The sequence below is a fragment of the Bidens hawaiensis genome, unplaced genomic scaffold (assembly GCF_021521415.1).
Source record: "Bidens hawaiensis isolate Kalapana, Puna unplaced genomic scaffold, B.hawaiensis_p1.1 tig00039072_1, whole genome shotgun sequence".
In the NCBI taxonomy this organism is placed as follows: domain Eukaryota; kingdom Viridiplantae; phylum Streptophyta; class Magnoliopsida; order Asterales; family Asteraceae; genus Bidens; species Bidens hawaiensis.
This window is the reverse complement of record NW_027505592.1, coordinates 58,549-76,785: the sequence shown is the minus strand read 5'-3', so window position 1 is coordinate 76,785 and position 18,237 is coordinate 58,549. Positions and strand designations below refer to the sequence as shown.

The 18,237-nt window shown below is 38.7% G+C and overlaps 1 protein-coding gene across 1 annotated transcript; it reads left to right on the top strand.

Annotated features, from left to right (window-relative positions):
* Nucleotides 1–6,997: 6,997 nt before the first annotated feature.
* Nucleotides 6,998–9,900, top strand: LOC143614161 (putative protein phosphatase 2C 39). The gene is made up of 5 exons (XM_077087673.1): nucleotides 6,998–7,128; nucleotides 8,152–8,406; nucleotides 8,554–8,830; nucleotides 9,341–9,495; nucleotides 9,593–9,900. The coding sequence occupies exons 1-5, from the start codon at nucleotides 7,096–7,098 to the stop codon at nucleotides 9,728–9,730; spliced, it is 858 nt and encodes a 285-aa protein (XP_076943788.1). The 5' UTR covers nucleotides 6,998–7,095; the 3' UTR covers nucleotides 9,731–9,900.
* The last annotated feature ends 8,337 nt before the right edge of the window (nucleotides 9,901–18,237 follow it).

Genomic DNA, 18,237 nt, shown 5'->3' with positions numbered 1-18,237 from the left:
TTACTGACGAATTTAGTAGACGTGTTTGGTCTTTTGCATGTTTATCTTTCTTGAATCGGTTAAATTAGTGAACTTTCTTTCTTTTTTACTTTTAACAATGAGATCCCTTATCGAAAACTCACAGATCATGCCAGTATGTTAATCAACATGATCAGATAAATTTCTGCTTATAACTCTAAACAAAACTAACACAATCCCACCATCAAGTTATCAAAAGAATAAAAAATAAACAAACAGAAGAAAATTCAAAAATATTTGTTTTTCTCTTTTTACATCTTTATCTTTTTTGAACAGGTTAAAACACTGAATTTCTTTTACCATGAAAACCCGTTACCGGGAAACTTACAGGACCACATCAATACTCAGCTAACCAACATGATAAAATAAATCACAATTTGTACCGAGCATGTGTTCTACATAAGCAAAAATAACACAATCCCACCATCAAATTAGCAACAAAAAAAATTCAAAAAAACTTCAAAATAAAAATGAGCACAATCAAAAGTCAAAACACTTTCTTTGATGGCTCCATAGCATGACACTCTTTGCATGTTGACACAATCCACCTGAAAAACATCCGGCAATAACCTTTCCTCTTATAACATTTCCTCTTCTCCGGCGACTCTTTTCGCTTCTCATATTCGCCTTTCCTTCGTAGCGAAGCCCGTCGGTTTAGCACCGGCACCGGCGCCATAAACTGCCACCTTTGAGCCGGTGGATAATAATTATTACCATAGTGAACCGGGCTTCGAGGCCCATTTCCCGAGAACACAATGTTTCTTATTGGAACTCGTGCAGGGGAACTCTCACTAGTACTTATTCTGGCACTGCTGCAACTACTACTGCTACTACTGCTTCTGCTGTTGGTACTTGTGCTCCTAGAGGACACAAGGGAATCTTTACTATTAGTACTATTACTACTATTAGCACTGCATGTTCTGGAAAACGTACAAGCCGTCAAAGCTGCTGGTTTAAGTGGGAAAGTGTGTAGGAGGAATTTTCCATTTGAGAATAAATGATCGGCTAGTTCAGTGTCGATTTGGATGTCTGGTGACATAGCGGGGAATGTGAAGTTGTTGCCGGACGAACTCTTTTTGTGCCGGTGATGATTGTTCATGGTGGGATTGTGAATTGGAATGAAGAGGTTCACATGTGATATATATTGTAACAAAGTTTCTGAAATGGTGGTCATGGGGCCAATTGAGCTTGTGATATCCCCTAAAGTAAAGACCATTGGGGCCTATGTGTTTTGCCACATTCATAAGGTTTAACGTGGCCAACTCCTTAGATTTTGTGATCAAATAAAATATCAAATCCATCAATTCTTAAAATGCCATGTTTTTATCGTGTATCGATACGTATTTAGCTATTTGAAACAATTACGTATCTTTTAATTAATAGCGTCTAGAGTTATCAACATCTGAATTGTCATGTCTCTTTATTTTTTGTCTGGCATTTTGAATGAAATGTACCCTTTCATTAAACGTCACCTAAGATTAAGACATTTAACTATTATTATAATTATTTTTAACTTAAATATTAACTTGAAACAATTATGATGCAACATTAATCAATTTGAAACCTAGAATAAATGGTTCAAAAAGCAATTTCATAAGTAATGTGAGATGGGATTATAATCAATATCCTTAAAGGGTATCGAGCTTAACTCGTTACATACGTATTGTTTTCATACCGTTTTTAATTCCTCTAGTCTAATGTATTAATTGACCTCGCAGACCCTTTAACGGTATGAAATCATATTGAAAGTTAAGGGTGTTTGATTTAAGGAATCTTTTTTTAAGAATTTATGTTCGTTAGAGAAATTGATTTTGAAACTAAAATTTATCACATGAATTGGATTTGTCAACGGATTTATGAACCGTGAAGGAAGTTATAAAGTGGTGTCGATAGAGGCGGTGGTAACAATGATGATCGTGGTCACAAGTTAGTGATTGATTAACATAAAATGTCATGCAATGTGAATCATCAACGGCACAACTCACAAGTAGTTTTGATAGTTAAAAGCTAAAGATATAGACTTATAATTAATATTGCATAAAGCAAAAGGTGGACAAAAGCATAGTACAAAAGCATAATACAAGTTGGATGGATGACCACATTTTAATGGGCTCTTTTGGGCTCCCACAAGACCAAGTAATGATGGGTTCAACATAAACTTTTTGAATTTGCCACCTAGCAAATGCATAATTATTTTAATTTTTCTTTTTAACTAAGAGGGTCACATCTGTCGATATCAAGTGCTAAAAATAATAATAATATTTGATAAAATCCATATATAAAATGAATAAATAACGGCTTTAAATCACAACTTGAGATTAAAACAAGTGTTACTTTTATCACACGTATGCTCTATATTTAATTTTATTTAATTGTAGCGGTGTTCCGTTGAACAATCATTGCACATGGTCTTATATTATAAAGGATAATATAATATCGTATATTAGAGTAGTTACAATGTAACTTTGCCGGGTATGATAAATCTTTTGAGCGAACTACCATCTATTGTTTCAGGAAATGACAAGTCAATTTGGTTGGGTGCAGTGGTGAAGCTTAGACGAAAATACAGGGGGGCCGGACTCAAAATGTATTTTAAAAAATTCACAAACGAGGGGGGCCAAGCTCAAATTTTCGATCGAAAACGGCTAACTTTACACTACGAATAAAAAATTCGGACGAAAACGGGTAAATTACACTACTACGCAAAAAAACAGGGTGGGGGGCGGGGCCACCCCGGGCCCTAACTGTAATTCGCCCTTGGTTGGGTGGGTTGGCGGCACTGGCCAGTTTGCCTGTTTAATGGTTCGGTCCACAAAGTTTAATAATTTGAACCAATTTTTCTTTTCTCAAGTCATTAGATTTCACTAAAATAACTATATTGATAATGATTACTCGTAAGTATAATACACATGGATGACCACATATTCAAATAAAGGTTAAACAGCTGGTTCCAAGTTTCAAACCGGACTAAACTTTTTTATCACCAAACCCTGAAAACCGACGTGTGAACAAACCCATTTTGGATCTCAAAATACTGTAGTTATATAATACACCTCAATAAATTGGGATAAGCATATAGCCATGCTAACCTAAAATGAGATGCTTATAATATAAGGTTATCATGAGCAAATTGTTCAAATGCTTTTATAGTAGCATAGCTTATTACCTTCTATGAAAGGTGTTACATAACTTTATAACCAAGGTAGAAAAGTACAAGAAAAAATTGATACTAAAATGATATAATTAGTAAAATTAGTACTTGCTAATTATCTTGCTTTTGATTGGGCAATTAATGAAAAGCTTTTGTATTTAGGGGTTTCTTGTAGAAGAAAACTTGGGGTCCATTGTTCCAAATGGATTGGTTTATTGTGAGAATAATAAATGGTGGCCCAACTAAATAAAAAGGTTCGACAAAAGTAACTTTAATAAAATTCCTATTGTTGTCTACCAATGTTAAAAGACAAAACCGAGGAATAGAAAGGATTGTAGGGTTTGTTATTCTTAATTGTTTTCAAAGAAACAAAAGTGTCACTTTAACAATAGCTTAAGGACCATTTTTAAAAGTTTCATGTTATATATATGATCATAGTATTATATGACTCTTTGTGATTCATAATAGAAAAAAAAATTGATATATGTGTTTGGAAAATTGATATTTATTTATTTATTATTATTTTTTGGAAAAAAAAAATATTTGTCAATTTGATATGTACCAATGTATGTTTATTTTTTTAAAAGTAGTCATGTTATTTTTTTAAAAATAGGTCTTTAAACGAGATTTTATGTGTTCTTTCACCTAGTCGCGTACACATACATAAATTAGCCCCACGCACATTGAGTATTATTTGACACAATATTGTTGCTGATATTTATGGTATACTTTATAATGTTTCTAATACTTGTCCATGATAATTCACAATTGAATGTTGCAAATAAAAATTATTGTGGAAAGATGCATTATTATTGTATGATACTAGTCTAAGATCTAAGAGGTTTTTTTCTCTCTCTCTTTTTTTTTTTTGAGTTTGTCAAATAATTGGTTTTTTATTAACACTTCAAATTACGTGGACAATGTTGGGCACATTAAGTATATGTTGGACAATGTTGTTTAGCATGTGAACCTCAAAGTATCATATATTGATAACCACATGAATATATATTGTATTTTGGGCATATAGATCCAACAAAAGTTGAGGGAGGATGACAATGAAGTAGTAAGTTTGTTGTATTAATGTAGTATTATGTAATGAAATTAATTATTTAGAAATTGATTTTGGTTTTATGAAACTCTTTGAAAAGTATTTCTAAGGCTTTAACACGCTAATATTAGTTTTTACCAATGAATTAAGCCTAAGCAAAACAAATTTTTGTCTAAGGTACGAGGCAAAATATTCAGGCTTTTTACAAACTAATGTTGTAAGGTTTTATTTCGACCATCATTCTTTTGGATTTTAAAAGGTTGGAAGTTTGATGTATGGGTTGTCGACTACACAACTAAGTTTTGTATGATTGATATATAACGATTACAACCCGTACAAGGTGCAGGATGATCCATGATGGTTTCATTCCTATTTCATGTTTCCATTCTTCTTGTCGTCCCTCTGGAGTCACAAATTTTGGTTGGAACTTACACGCATACATTTTGTTTCTTGCGTTTTCTCGACATATATTTTAGCTTAGTCGTTTGAATTACATGTTTCCTTTCTCCTATACGCCCTTTTCAGCTGAAATGGGCATGAGCGTTAGCTTATTACAGATGCCTATAAAGACTAGAATGAAAAGATTCTATCGAATACTCAAACCTAACAACCTTTCATAACTATCACATAATTCATTAAAAAAATTTACGTAAAAATAGTTTTTCTTAGGAAAATTTGAGTTGGACTTTTAAATTTTCTTCGGCTGAGAAAGAAAAAAAATTTTCTTTTTAAGAGAAAAACGTTAATTTTAATGCAAACTTGATTTTTTTACGAATTAACATAACTTTATGTTTATTTTAACACAACTTTATTCATGGAATACTGTTGGAATTAGGGCTGTAAACGAGCCGAGTCGAGTCGAGCCAGAGTGTGCTCGAGCTTGAGCTCGAACTTAATCGAGCTGGCTCGATCTCGGCTCGTTTTCTTTATCGAGCTGAAAAATCAAGCTCGAGCTCGGCTTGTATAAAGCTCGAGCTCGTCGAGCCGGACTCCTTTAATTTTTTTTTATTTTTTATTTATTATTTTTTTATTTTATATTTTACAAATTTGATATATAAATTACAAAAAATATAATTATAACATACATATTATATAAAATTTATAAACTAGAGAATTTATAAATTTATTTGTTTATTTTCGTTATTCTTTCATAAGGTTTTAGGTGTCGAGTGACATAATATATGTATAATTTTTATTTATTTATTTTTTGGTATGATATTATTATATATAGATATTAAAATTTAGGGTTTAATTTAAACGAGCCAACGAGCCGAGCAAGACCGAGCCATGAGCCGAACTGACCCTGGCTCGAGCTCGGCTCGTTTATAAATCGAGCCGATTCGAGTCGAGCTCATTTAGAATCGAGCTTTTTCGAGCCGAGCTTTTTTCAAGCGAGCCGCGGGCTTTTTGAACAGCCCTAATTAGAATATCAACTGCTGTTTTGTCTAGAGTGATTATAAAAAATTAAAAACTAACAATCCAACTATAGATAAAAATTTGAACCAGTTAACAAAATAATGAATAAGTCAATTTTGGTTATTCTATAACCAACTTTCTTTTGATTATGATTATACGCATATCAATAGTAAACCATTAATGTTCCTAAAATAGTATTGTACTTTTATAAATTAAAACCACTCGGACCGCCCCATGCCACCTTATCACAAAAGAGCGTTAAACACTATTACCTCAAAACTAGTAGGAGGCGTTACATACTCCTACTCACATTTCTATCTAAAAAATATTATAAAATAATTGATTTTAGTTAAACCATTACACAATTTGAATTAAAAAGTTAATGAGAGTTTCCATGCTTACATGACAATGACGTGGAGAATTGTTATTCACTTTTAGCTAAACCACCACAGGCAGTCTCACAAACAAATAATTCAAGCCGACCAGAGCCAAGTCGGTTTGTAAATGAGCTAAACCGAGCTTCTAGGCGAATTGATGTCAAGCTATATGTTTTTCAAATCCTTTTTAACGAGTTTCGAGTTACAAGCTATACATGTTTTATAATAATTGTGTATATTATTGAGAAACTATTGGAAATCTTTATTCTTCTTATAATTTTAATTTTATGAATTTATCCGTTTTGTGTTAATAATCAATGATATGCAACTCATCACTTGGTTCTTTAGTGTAGACTCAAGTTCGATTTTCACTCATATCACTTTTGGTGAATTACGACAATGAAATATTTGAGTTAGGTCTAGTGAGGTTGTCAATTTGAATCCCGAGCCCACCTGTGTTTTTATTCCACCGTTTGTTACACCAGAGAATATGATATTGTGGCAATGTTTAAGGCTCTCGGCTGGGTAACAAGAGCAACTTTTAATTTATTATGAGCCCAAACTATGGATTCAATAAGTTCTTGCCATTTTTCAGCCCGAGTGCTTTCGAGATGCCGCTAATAACCAACGAATGATAAGTGCTTTTCCTTGTGTGGATCCTATTTCAATGGGAACTTGATGAGTCGATCCACCTACACATCTTGCTTTTACAGCTATACCCGAAGCTACTTCATGTATTGCTTTGACGAGCGGTATGATTTCTCAGGAAAACACCCAAGTAGGGACGAGACCGGTACGGAAAATCCCGATCTCGAAAATCATAATTTTTTTGTATCAGTACAGAAATATTCGATTCAGTATCGGTTTGGTCCTAATACCGGTAGTATCGTATAGTACCAAAACGACACCAGTATTGAAGACAAAATTAAGGAAATAACGGTAACCGTATTTAAATAATAAAAATATGTATATTTAAGACTTTTGTGTGAGTGATGTAACATCTGGATTAATTGTGGTGTGCTAGTCAGTCGTCGTGTCAACTGTACAAAAGTCGTCGTCGTTGATCACGATCACCAGAATCCGCCATGGCCGGCAGAGATATATTCAACAAAATGAAGGTAACTAACTAACTAATTAACTACCATAACTAATTAATTAACTAACAAACCTTCTTCTATATATTCATTCATTCATTCAACTGACAAAACAAAAGCTACCTAGGGTTTATATATATATATATATATGTTTTATAGTTTCAGAGGATTGTTATATGTTAATTAATCCGTATTATTACAATTACACTCAATCAGCTGCTCAGTATATGATATATTCTGAGATTTTTTATCATATTTCATTAATCAATTAATCAATCAGTCAGTCAGATAAGCTTTAGATTAGCAAGAATGTATAGCAAGAATGTTCGGGTCGGTTTTGTGTTAAAAGCAAACCAAATGCCTAAACTTTGGTTTTGCCGTTTCAGCTTGAAAATTTTGGGCCAAAATAATGTATTTGGGCCTAAATTATTTTATTATTATTATTATTGTTATTATTATTATTATATGTTTGGGCTAAAATATTGGAGTTATGGATTTATTAAATTTTTTATAAACTACTTAAAATAAAAAATAAAATATGAAAATCTATACATTCGGTTTTGTTCGGTTCGGATTTGTCATTTGAGCTTGAAAATTTTGGGCCGAAGAAAAAAAATTGTCTTAAAGTGATTAATTTGGACCTAAATCATTTTGTTGATTTATAACAACTAATTGAATATTTTAATTTGGGCTAAAATATTTGAGTTGCATATTTATTAAGTTATGTATAAACTACTCAAAAATAAAAAATAAAATATGAAAATATATATATATTCAGTTCAGTTTTTCAGATAACCAAAGCCGAACCATAAGTTTGGATAAAAGTAACAAAAACAAACCAAGCTGCCGGTTTTTTGATTCAGTTCGGTTTTTCGGTTTTATGCACACCCCTTTGAAGAACGGATCGCACCTGGTTGGATGTAAAATGATGCAAATGTAATGGTTAAATGGAAAAAATAATAATCACTAGTAACTTACTTGACGCAGAATGATGATTACTTATAGTTATGTGCTTCTGGTTATTATAAGTGGCTTTTTCTTTAACAGGAAAAGGTTGGTCTATCATCATCATCATCATCAGGTGAAACCGGAAAAGGAAAAAGCAAGATGTCTAAACATGTAACACACGGGTATCATTTGGTTAAAGGAAAATCATATCATGATATGGAAGATTATGTATTTGCACAATTCAAGAACGTTGATGATAACGAGCTCGGCCTGTTTGCTATATTTGACGGTCACTTAAGCCACGAAGTCCCCGATTACCTCCGGTCTCATTTATTTGAAAACATTTTAAAAGAGGCAAGAACCTTTATTATTAACTTATTTGAAACCGTTAATCAAGATTTATTATTATTATTATTATTATTATTATTATTATTATTGTTATTGTTATTGTTATTATTATTACTATTATTATTATTAAGTTATTTGTTGTTCTGCAAGCAGCCTGACTTCTGGACCAAAACCGAGCATGCAATAAGAAAGGCTTATCGAGTAACTGACAAAACGATTCTGGACAAAGCAGTTGATCTGGGTAGAGGCGGTTCGACTGCGGTTACTGCCATTTTAATAAACTGTAAAAAGCTTGTGGTGGCTAATGTCGGTGACTCACGCGCTGTGATATGCAGAAAGGGTGTGGCTAAACAGTTATCGATTGACCATGAACCGAGCAAGGAACGGAAGCTTATTGAAAACCGAGGCGGTTTTGTAACCACCTTTCCAGGTGACAATGGTTTGTCTAAAAACTAGGGGTGTAAACGAGCCAAGCCGCTCGCTAGCTACTTGAATCCAGCCGAGCTTCAACGAGCTCGAGCCTAAAATTAAGTTTGTTTACTAAACGAGCCCGAGCTTCATTTATCGAGCTAGAGCCGCCCACGAGCCTAAATGAGCCGGTTATTTATGTAACTTTTATTATATATTTATTTATAATGATTAATGTTATGTATAAAATTATAATAAATGAACTAAATAATATATATTATGTTATATATAAAATTATAATACACACACACATATAGTTATAAATTCATTAAAATAATTATAAATATATATAAATTAATTAATAAATAATAAACGAGCCTAGCTCAAACTTGAAACCTACTCTTGAGCCAACCTCGAGCTTTAGAAATAGAGCTCAAAACAAGCCTAGTCGAGCTCAGGCTCTGCTCGTTTACACCCCTACAAAAAAGATTATAACGTGTATATCATCATGTCAAAGGCTGTTAGATTGCAGGTGATGTGCCACGTGTTGATGGTCGGTTGGCAGTTGCAAGAGCGTTTGGTGACAAGAGTTTGAAGGAACACTTAAGTTCTGAACCGGATGTATCAATGGAAATGATAGATGATGATACAGAGTTCATAATATTAGCAAGCGATGGCATTTGGAAGGTTTGTTTCTATAATCATCAAAATGATTAAGAAAGTTGGTTTTATAATGTTTATCGGTTTCTGATGTTAATGTTCTATTATTTACTTGTTTCTTAAGGTTATGACGAATCAGGAGGCGGTTGATTGTATCAAGAACGTGAAGGATGCGAAGGCGGCTGCGAAGCAACTGAACGAAGAGGCGCTTGCGAGGAAGAGTGCAGATGATATTTCTTGCATTGTTGTGAGGTTTCATTGATGTTTCAACTGTTTTGTCTTTCTACTTTATTGGAATTTGTTGTTGTATCATATGTTGAAATTAGGGTCTACAATGTGGGCAGAGTGGATTAACATGAACAAACATGTTACATGTTATGTAGTATGTATGATGTATCTTTGTTGTTCTTTTATATATTACTGATTGTGATTTGTGGTTTAGTTCTAGTTACAAGTTTAGGATATAAATTTAAAGATTGTATGTTTGGGTTACAGTAGAAACTCGATAAATTAATACCTGATTATTTAATAAACTCTCTAAGATAATATTTTTTGCCGGTCCCGACTTGGGGATAGGGTGCTAAATTAATAATTCGCTAAAATTATAAGATAATACATTTTTGATAATTTCTTTAGACCCCATATAAAATATAAATTATTAATTCCTTATATATAGCATATTACATGAATGATTATAAAGGTTTCTTGAAAAATGACTCAATTATCTTTTGTTTTTTGTTGAAATCAATTTCCCCTTGAATTTCGTCTCTAATTTTCCTTAGCATGGTAAGAACTTCTGGTGTTGTTTTCTCATAGCTCAACAAGAAATTGTTCAATGTTATAACCTATTTTGATCTTGTATTTAACCTTTTGTGTTAACCTATTTTGATCTTGTATTTATATAGAAAATATTTTTAATGTCCATAAAGTGATACATTGAACACAAGAAGCATAATAAGGTGGGAGATTGAAGGTTTCTTTCAAATTGGGCCGTTCATTTGATATACATGCATTGTATACAATACTTAAGTGGAAGCTTGAAAGGTGTTTGTAAACTAAGTATTGTACTATAAATTAATAAAATATTAATTAATATATAAATTAATAATTATTAATTTATCGATTAATTAATAACTCTTTTAATTAATAAATTTTGGTGGTCCCAAGTGTATTATTTTTTAGAGTTTCTACCGTATATGGTTTTCATTCTGTACCAAGTCCGGGGTCTTACATCAGCTTTCGTTAAATTTCTGTTAAATGACCAAAATAAACTTTTAATTTCATTTTTTGGCATATGATGGTGTATGTAACTAATGTAAGAAAAACAAAACCAAAAGCGATGATGATGATGATGATGATGACGACGACGATGATGATGATGACGACGACGATGATGATGATGATGAATATACGTAATAATAAACTATCGTAACAGGTAGTGACAAGACTAGTAGTAGTGGCAGTAATAAGGGGTGTAGACGCTAAATCCCGCTAGTCATGGCAATTTGTTGCAATCTAGGGTCAGGACACAAAAACAATTTAAAAAAACAATGTATTAAAAGGATATTTTGATCATTTTACTCGAATTTAACAAAACGTAGCGTTATGGAAACCACATAACTCAAGCATATATCTAGATACTCCTTTTTAAGGTTAGACCTCTAAGGCCATGAACTATTTGTGTAACCTTTTATTTTCTTTTTGTAATTAAGTCATATAGTGTTAATTAATAACTCATGCTTATCTATGGCATATCCCCACATAATAGGGGCTGGTCCCTAAATAATAGGTCATGCCCATTGGGTCCATTAATCCACAACATCATCCTTTATAAAGGAGAGGCCAGAGGCCTCATTTGATGGGCTCCCCTTCATTCTCTTCATAGACCATAGTTGTTAAGGAATCGGAACCGGGTAGGAACCGTTCTGGGTATGGTTAACAAAAGTCTAAACCAGGTGACCGGGTCCGGGTAGGAACTGGTTCTGGGTATAGTCGGGTATTTAACCGGATTTTGACCGGTTCCATCGGGTTTCGGGTAGGGTCGGGCCCGGAACCGGTTTTTTTGTGCACCTCTAGTTGCTCCATCTATTATACTCGCTCTCTTCTCTACACATTACACAATAAATGACTTGGCCATTCGATTATATTTCAATCTTAAATCATTTCTGAAGAGGTAGGTCCCAGCAGAGCCCAGTTGAACCCGCAAGACTCACCTTGTAGAGGGACGTCTGCGCAAGGACCAACTGCTTCCGCAGGACCCACCATGCTCAGAGAAAGACCTTACGCGCAGTTCGCCAGCTGTTCCCGCAGGGAAAGCCTCCCAATGGTGAAGTACCCCGCCTGTTCCCGCAGCTGCGGGTACAAGCCATCAGGGAAGGCTACCCGCACTAATAGCAAGGCTACACGCACAGGGCACTATTGATACTTCAGTAATGTCACCTGAAGGAATAAGCAAGGCGGGAGTGAGCCAGTCCGTATGCTTCTGGAAGATCTTTGGTACTATACCTGCCAAGGTATGGACAAAATAGACAAGATCTGACCAAAGCAGCCCATGAACCAATCACAGGGTGACAGCTCACCGACAACAGTACGAGGAGGAGCACCCTCTAGTACTGTTTCACTATTAGCCGCTGCCTACTCACCAACCCTCACTGTGGGACGTGCGTAGCCTATAGTTGGTGGAACAGTGCATAACCGGCAGTAAAGGAACAGTATACAGCCGTCCTTGTCACTATCAGCCGCAGCCTATCCACCAACCAGCATGGCTCGTGCATAGCCCACTGTTGGTATAACAGGAATACTATTCAGCCGGCTGTACCTTCTTGGAAACCTACCTTCGGCTATAAATACTCCAACACCTTGGAATGGTAAGGACATCATCTGATATCTCATTATCTTATCTTCTCTAGCAATCTCTTAATATACACTTATATTCAGAGCAATCTAGTCTGATTCTCACGCCGGAGGGTAGTCACAAGGAGGAACCCCCCCCCTTCTCAGTGACGAGCTTACGGTGTCTGTTTTGCAGGTCACCTGAAGAACAACCTTCTTTGCTGGACCTCATCCTCGTGGGAAACATCTATTTAACCCCCAGATTATCCGTAATCTGCTCGGGGTCACTTAGTGTTTCTTCATTGGCGCCATCCGTGCATAAAAGCTAGAACTAATTCTTAGTTTTTTTTCAAAATTTCTAAAGAAATGGTTAACGTTACTCCGGTCCCAAAGCCAGTAAGTGACCAAGAAACCCCGGTAACCACAACCCCAGCAACTGGGGGGAACACCGGCGGTTATACAAATCTTACGAACACTACCCCGGTTACCCAAGCCGGGACAAGTGCAGTAAACAATATTTTACTAGGGTTCACTGATGCCCAGTTGGAGAAACGGACGAGGCCTCCTCGCCAAACACTCGATCAAGTTAAGGCGTGGGCCGAAGCACGTCAGAAAGAGTTCCAAGCTGAGTTGGATGAACGCTTGCGTTCACTTCAACAGGCTAATGAATTCGGCAGTACTCGCCAACATCTCAACATGAACAGTGAGTGCGAGTACTCGGACAATGAGTGGGAAGAATCCGATACCGACGCAAACCCTCGCCATAAGGCGAAAGGGAAGCGTAAGGAAACGGACTTCCAACCGACAAGGAATTTTGGAGAAACCTTTAAACCAACGAACGCGGGGAGAAACAGACGTGACTTCTCCAAAACCTTTAGACCAACTGCTACAAATGCAGGAAAGTCCAAGTTTGCAAGGGACATTGCGGAAGCAATCGCCCCGAGAAGTGCCAAACAAATGTCCAATATCGGCACTTATGATGGTCTTTCCGACCCAGACGATCACCTGAACAGATTCATTGCGGGGGCAACCGTCAGCAATTGAACGGAACCCACGTGGTGTTATATGTTCCAGATGACACTGGTTGGAGCGGCCAGGGCATGGTTCGATCGTTTACCGGTCCACCACATCTATGATTGGGCCGATTTTCAGAACAAGTTCAGCCAACAGAGGAAATATACTGAAGAACAGTGGACGATCCTCAACTGCGTTAGAGAGGAGGATGAATCTTTACTAGACTTCATCACTCGCTTCAACTCCAAAAAGCTGAGTCTGGGCAACATAAGTGAAGATCTTGTTCGCGCCACTTTCATCCAGGGCGCCGAATACCCAGAGCTTATCCGCACGTTGACGGGTAAGAACGGCATGCCGTCCACATGGGATGCCATCATGACGGCGGCCAAGCGCTTTGCCGAGACAGAGAAGCAACTGGGAAGGGATCTTCCCCAGAGTACACACCTCTACACGCAAAGGACCAGAGAAAACAATGTTCGGATCGCCCGGCAGAACAAAAAGAGGAAGCTAGGTATTTGGCAGTCAAGGGTAAACTTTGACACCTCATCCAGCTCTCGCCCTCTTGTTGGCGAAAGGGATAACACACACCTTCCAAGCCGGAAACACCGGTGGACGCCACTCACCAAAAGCGTCATGAAGATATTTGCCACTGAAAAACTACCACGGCCAAAGGCTCCAATGATCCGGCTGCGACCTAATGCGGATCAAAGTAAATCCTGTGACTTTCACGGGACAAAGGGTCATAGTACGGAGGAGTGTACATCCTTGAAGGATATTGTTGAAACATTTGTCAAGGATGGAAGACTTGCACAACTTGTGGCATCAATCAAGAAGGGAGGAAGGAATGATAACCGGTACAGAGGCAATGGACGAAAACCCGTTGACATCAGCATCAACATGGTTCATGGCAACATCAGAAGAAAAAGGCGAGCGACAGAACCATGCGCGTGGAAGGAAGCTGAGGTGCGCTTCCCGCGAGTGCCAGGAGGACCCAGCAAAGAAGGCCCTACTGTCATCAAAAGCCAGCTGGGGCACTACATCACTTCTCGCACTCTTGCTGACAACGGTGATGTACAGGCAGTTCTTCGACAAGCTGGATGACGAAGACAAGGAACGCCTGGAAACGGTTTACGCCTCGATGGAAGGGTTCGACGGCAGCACAAACACCCCCCTGGGTATCCTATCTTTCCCCGTCACTCTTACGGACGGGAATCACTCACGCACAGAGGATGTGGACTTTGTCGTAATGAGGAAGCCACACCACACATACGACATTCTCTTCGGGAGAGACGGGATGGCAAGATTCAATGCCGTGGTATCTTCAGTCCACGGCATGATGGGATGGCCAACAGCTGAGGGCGTGGCGATGATCACCGGCATTCCCCAGGTATGCATCGCATCTGTCTCATCTAAACCCAAACCAAAGATGGCTAAACCAACCATCACCGAACCGGAAAAATGGGCCTTCAATGGCAAGTACCCTGACCAGGCCGTTACCATTGGCCCAACAGTCGTTGATCCCACGCGCACCTTACTCAAACGCTTACTACTGAAAAACGCCGACATCTTCGCGTGGACACCAGCTGACATGACTGGCGTACCCCGAAGTAAGGCAGAGCATAAGCTCAAGTGCGACCTGGCTGTTACGCCAGTCGTACAAAAGCGCAGAGCAATGGGGCCAGAACAAACTAATGCGTGTAGAACCCAAGTCAAGGAACTCCTCGACGCAGGCATCGTACGCATTAGCAGATATCAAACATGGGTTGCAAACCCCGTTATGGTACCGAAGAATAACAAACAATGGCGCATGTGCATAGATTTCAAGGACTTAAACAAAGCATGCCCCAAAGATTGTTATCCGTTACCCGAAATTGATCTTAAGGTGGATTCGTTGGCACCGTTTCGCCTTAAATGCTTCCTGGATGCGTATAAGGGGTACCATCAAATCCACATGGCCGTTGATGATCAGGACAAAACCGCTTTTCGGACGCCCGATGGCACATTTTGTTACCAAATGATGCCATTTGGACTTAAGAATGCCGGATCCACATACCAACGCCTGATGGACAACCAGTTTCATGCCCAAATTGGGAGGAACTTGGAAGTCTACATGGATGACTTGGTCATCAAAAGCCCTGACGCAGAAGCGATGTTGAAAGACATCGAAGAAACTTTCAACACGCTCAGGAGGATAAACATGAAGCTCAACCCGAGCAAGTGTTCCTTTGGGATGGAAGAAGGGAAGTTCTTGGGGGTCATCGTCACTAAAGATGGCTTCAGAGCGAACCCTGAAAAGGTCGAAGCCATTATCAAAATGGAATCACCTACCACCATCAAACAGGCTCAGACACTGAATGGACGACTAGTTGCACTTAATCGCTTTTTGGCAAATCACGCGGATAAGTCGTTTCCTTTCGTGTCAACATTGAGAAACTGTTTAAAGAAAACGCACTTCCGCTGGACACCAGAAGCGGAAGCAGCTTTTCAGGAGATTCGGTCACGCTTGATCGAACTCCCAACACTCACAGCACCAGAAGCGGGGGAAGAGTTAATCCTATACCTTTCCGCAACAGATAGAGCAACCGGGGCGGTCCTGCTAGTTGAACGGAAAGGCATCCAAATGCCAATATATTATGTCAGCCGTATCCTAACAGACGTAGAAACCCGGTACTCTACCCTCGAAAAATTAGTCTTAGCACTTGTACACGCTTCACGCAGGTTAAGACGATATTTCCAGGGTCACCCAATCACCATTCTCACCAACTTCAAACTTTCAAACGTTCTACGCAAACCCGAGTTATCGGGACGCCTAGCCAAATGGGCAATTGAGTTGGGGGAATATGCGATAAAGTATAAGCCAAGACCAGCCATAAAAGGCCAGGTTTTGGCCGACTTTATTGCGGAAGTGCCTGCATCACGGGAAAAAGAGTGCCAGGAAGAGGCTCAACCCTCTCCAGCACAGGACATCAATGATGTATGGCGACTCTACACTGATGGAGCAGCCAGTAACGAGGGTTCAGGCGCAGGGTTGAAACTAACCAACCCAGCAGGCCAAGAATACACTTACGCTATTCGACTGGATTTTCCAAGTACGAATAACGAAGCCGAGTATGAAGCATTCTTGGCCGGGCTGAGAATTGCGCGTAAGATGGGAGTGAAATACTTGGAAGCCCACGTGGATTCCATGTTAGTAGCCAACCAAATAAACGGGACGTACACGGCCGTGAACGACACAATGGCCCTGTACCTCGCACAAGCAAAAACCCTTATGCGCGATTTTAACGATTGCAAAGTCATACATGTCAAGCGTAGTGAAAACAAATCTGCGGATGCGTTAAGCAAGCTTGCATCATTAGCCTTCACCCACTTGGGAAAGGACATCCGCATTGAACTCCTCGAGGCACCTTCAGTCCCGCACAAGGAAATCTGTGTCATCCAAACCGGCACAGAAACGTGGATGACACCAATAATAAATTACCTTGCGGCAGGTATACTACCAGAGTCAAAAACACAGGCAAGAAAACTACGCTGTAAAGCAATGAATTATCAACTCATCGATGACATCCTTTACAAACGTAACTTTCTTGGCCCACTCTTAAGATGTGTAGACAACCAAGATGCTGACTACCTCCTAAGGGAAGTACACGAAGGCATCTGTGGAGTACACGCAGGTCCACGCGCTGTTGTAGCTAAGCTAAATAACGCGGGATACTTTTGGCCGGGGATGCATGCGGATGCGCTGGCATACATCAGAAAGTGTAGGTCTTGTCAGCTCTACGCACCCAACACGCATCGCCCGAAGAATGAACTTGTTCCAGTCACCTCTTCATGGCCATTTCAGAAGTGGGCCATCGATGTGACAGGCCCATTTCCTACAGCAGCAGGAAACGTTCAGTTCCTAGTGGTAGCCATCGACTACTTCACCAAGTGGATAGAAGCAAAACCCTTAGCCCAAACAACAGCGAAACATATCAAAAAATTTATTTGGGAATTTATTATTTGTCGTTTTGGACTTCCACATAATTTGGTGAGCGATAACGGCACCAACTTTGCTGACAAGAAGCTACAAAAGTGGCTGGAAGAACTTCAAATCACCCACACCTTTACCTCAGTGGCGCACCCGCAGGGTAATGGTGAGGTAGAAAGAGCAAATAAGAGCATCGTCGAAGGCATAAAGAAAAGACTCTTGGAACACAGATCCGGCTGGGTGGACGAGCTTCCGCACGTCCTTTGGGCAAACAGAACGCTGAAAAAGGCCAGTACGGGAGAAACCCCGTTCAGCCTCACTTATGGCACTGAAGCCATGGTCCCGGTCGAAATTGGTTTACCCTCACCAAGGGTCTTGATTCAGCCAGAAGACAATGATGCGGAAAGACGGTTAGATCTTATGCTAACCGAAGAACGTAGAGGCTTAGCCGCAGCGCGTGAAGAGAACTACAAGCAACAAATGCAAAAGTACTACAACATGCGGGTAAAACTCTGCAACTTCAATGTCGGAGACTACATACTGCGTAACAACGAGGCTTCGAACCGAGAGCGCCCAGGAAAGCTGGCCCCGGTCTGGGAAGGGCCATACATCATTAAAGAAGTTTTGGGAAAAGGCGCACACCGGCTCGAAAGGCTCGATGGCACTCCCATCCCAAGAACATGGAATGGAGCTCAATTACGCAAATGTTACATGTAGATCAATTCCAAACTTGTAAAGAAAAGGCCTAGAGCCACTTCTAATGGAAATGATTCTCCTTTCACATTGTGTTGATAGCCTTACCTTTATACTTATGAACTTCCCACACTGACATGCCGGTATTCACCGCATAAATATGGGAAGAAGTAAGTCGTTACGTGTGGAAGGCGGCAAAACCCGCATAAACACATAAAACGGTAAAAATTTCAAAAGAAAAGATAAGGGAAACCTTCACGCAG

What these genes read in the sequence shown, in the direction of transcription:
- LOC143614161 (XM_077087673.1), top strand. Translation starts at nt 7,096, where the DNA reads ATGGCCGGCAGAGATATATTCAACAAAATGAAG. An exon ending in TTGAAAACATTTTAAAAGAG is followed by an intron (nt 8,407 to 8,553) that starts GCAAGAACCTTT and finishes TTCTGCAAGCAG; the next exon opens with CCTGACTTCTGGACCAAAAC. An exon ending in CAAGCGATGGCATTTGGAAG is followed by an intron (nt 9,496 to 9,592) that starts GTTTGTTTCTAT and finishes TTGTTTCTTAAG; the next exon opens with GTTATGACGAATCAGGAGGC.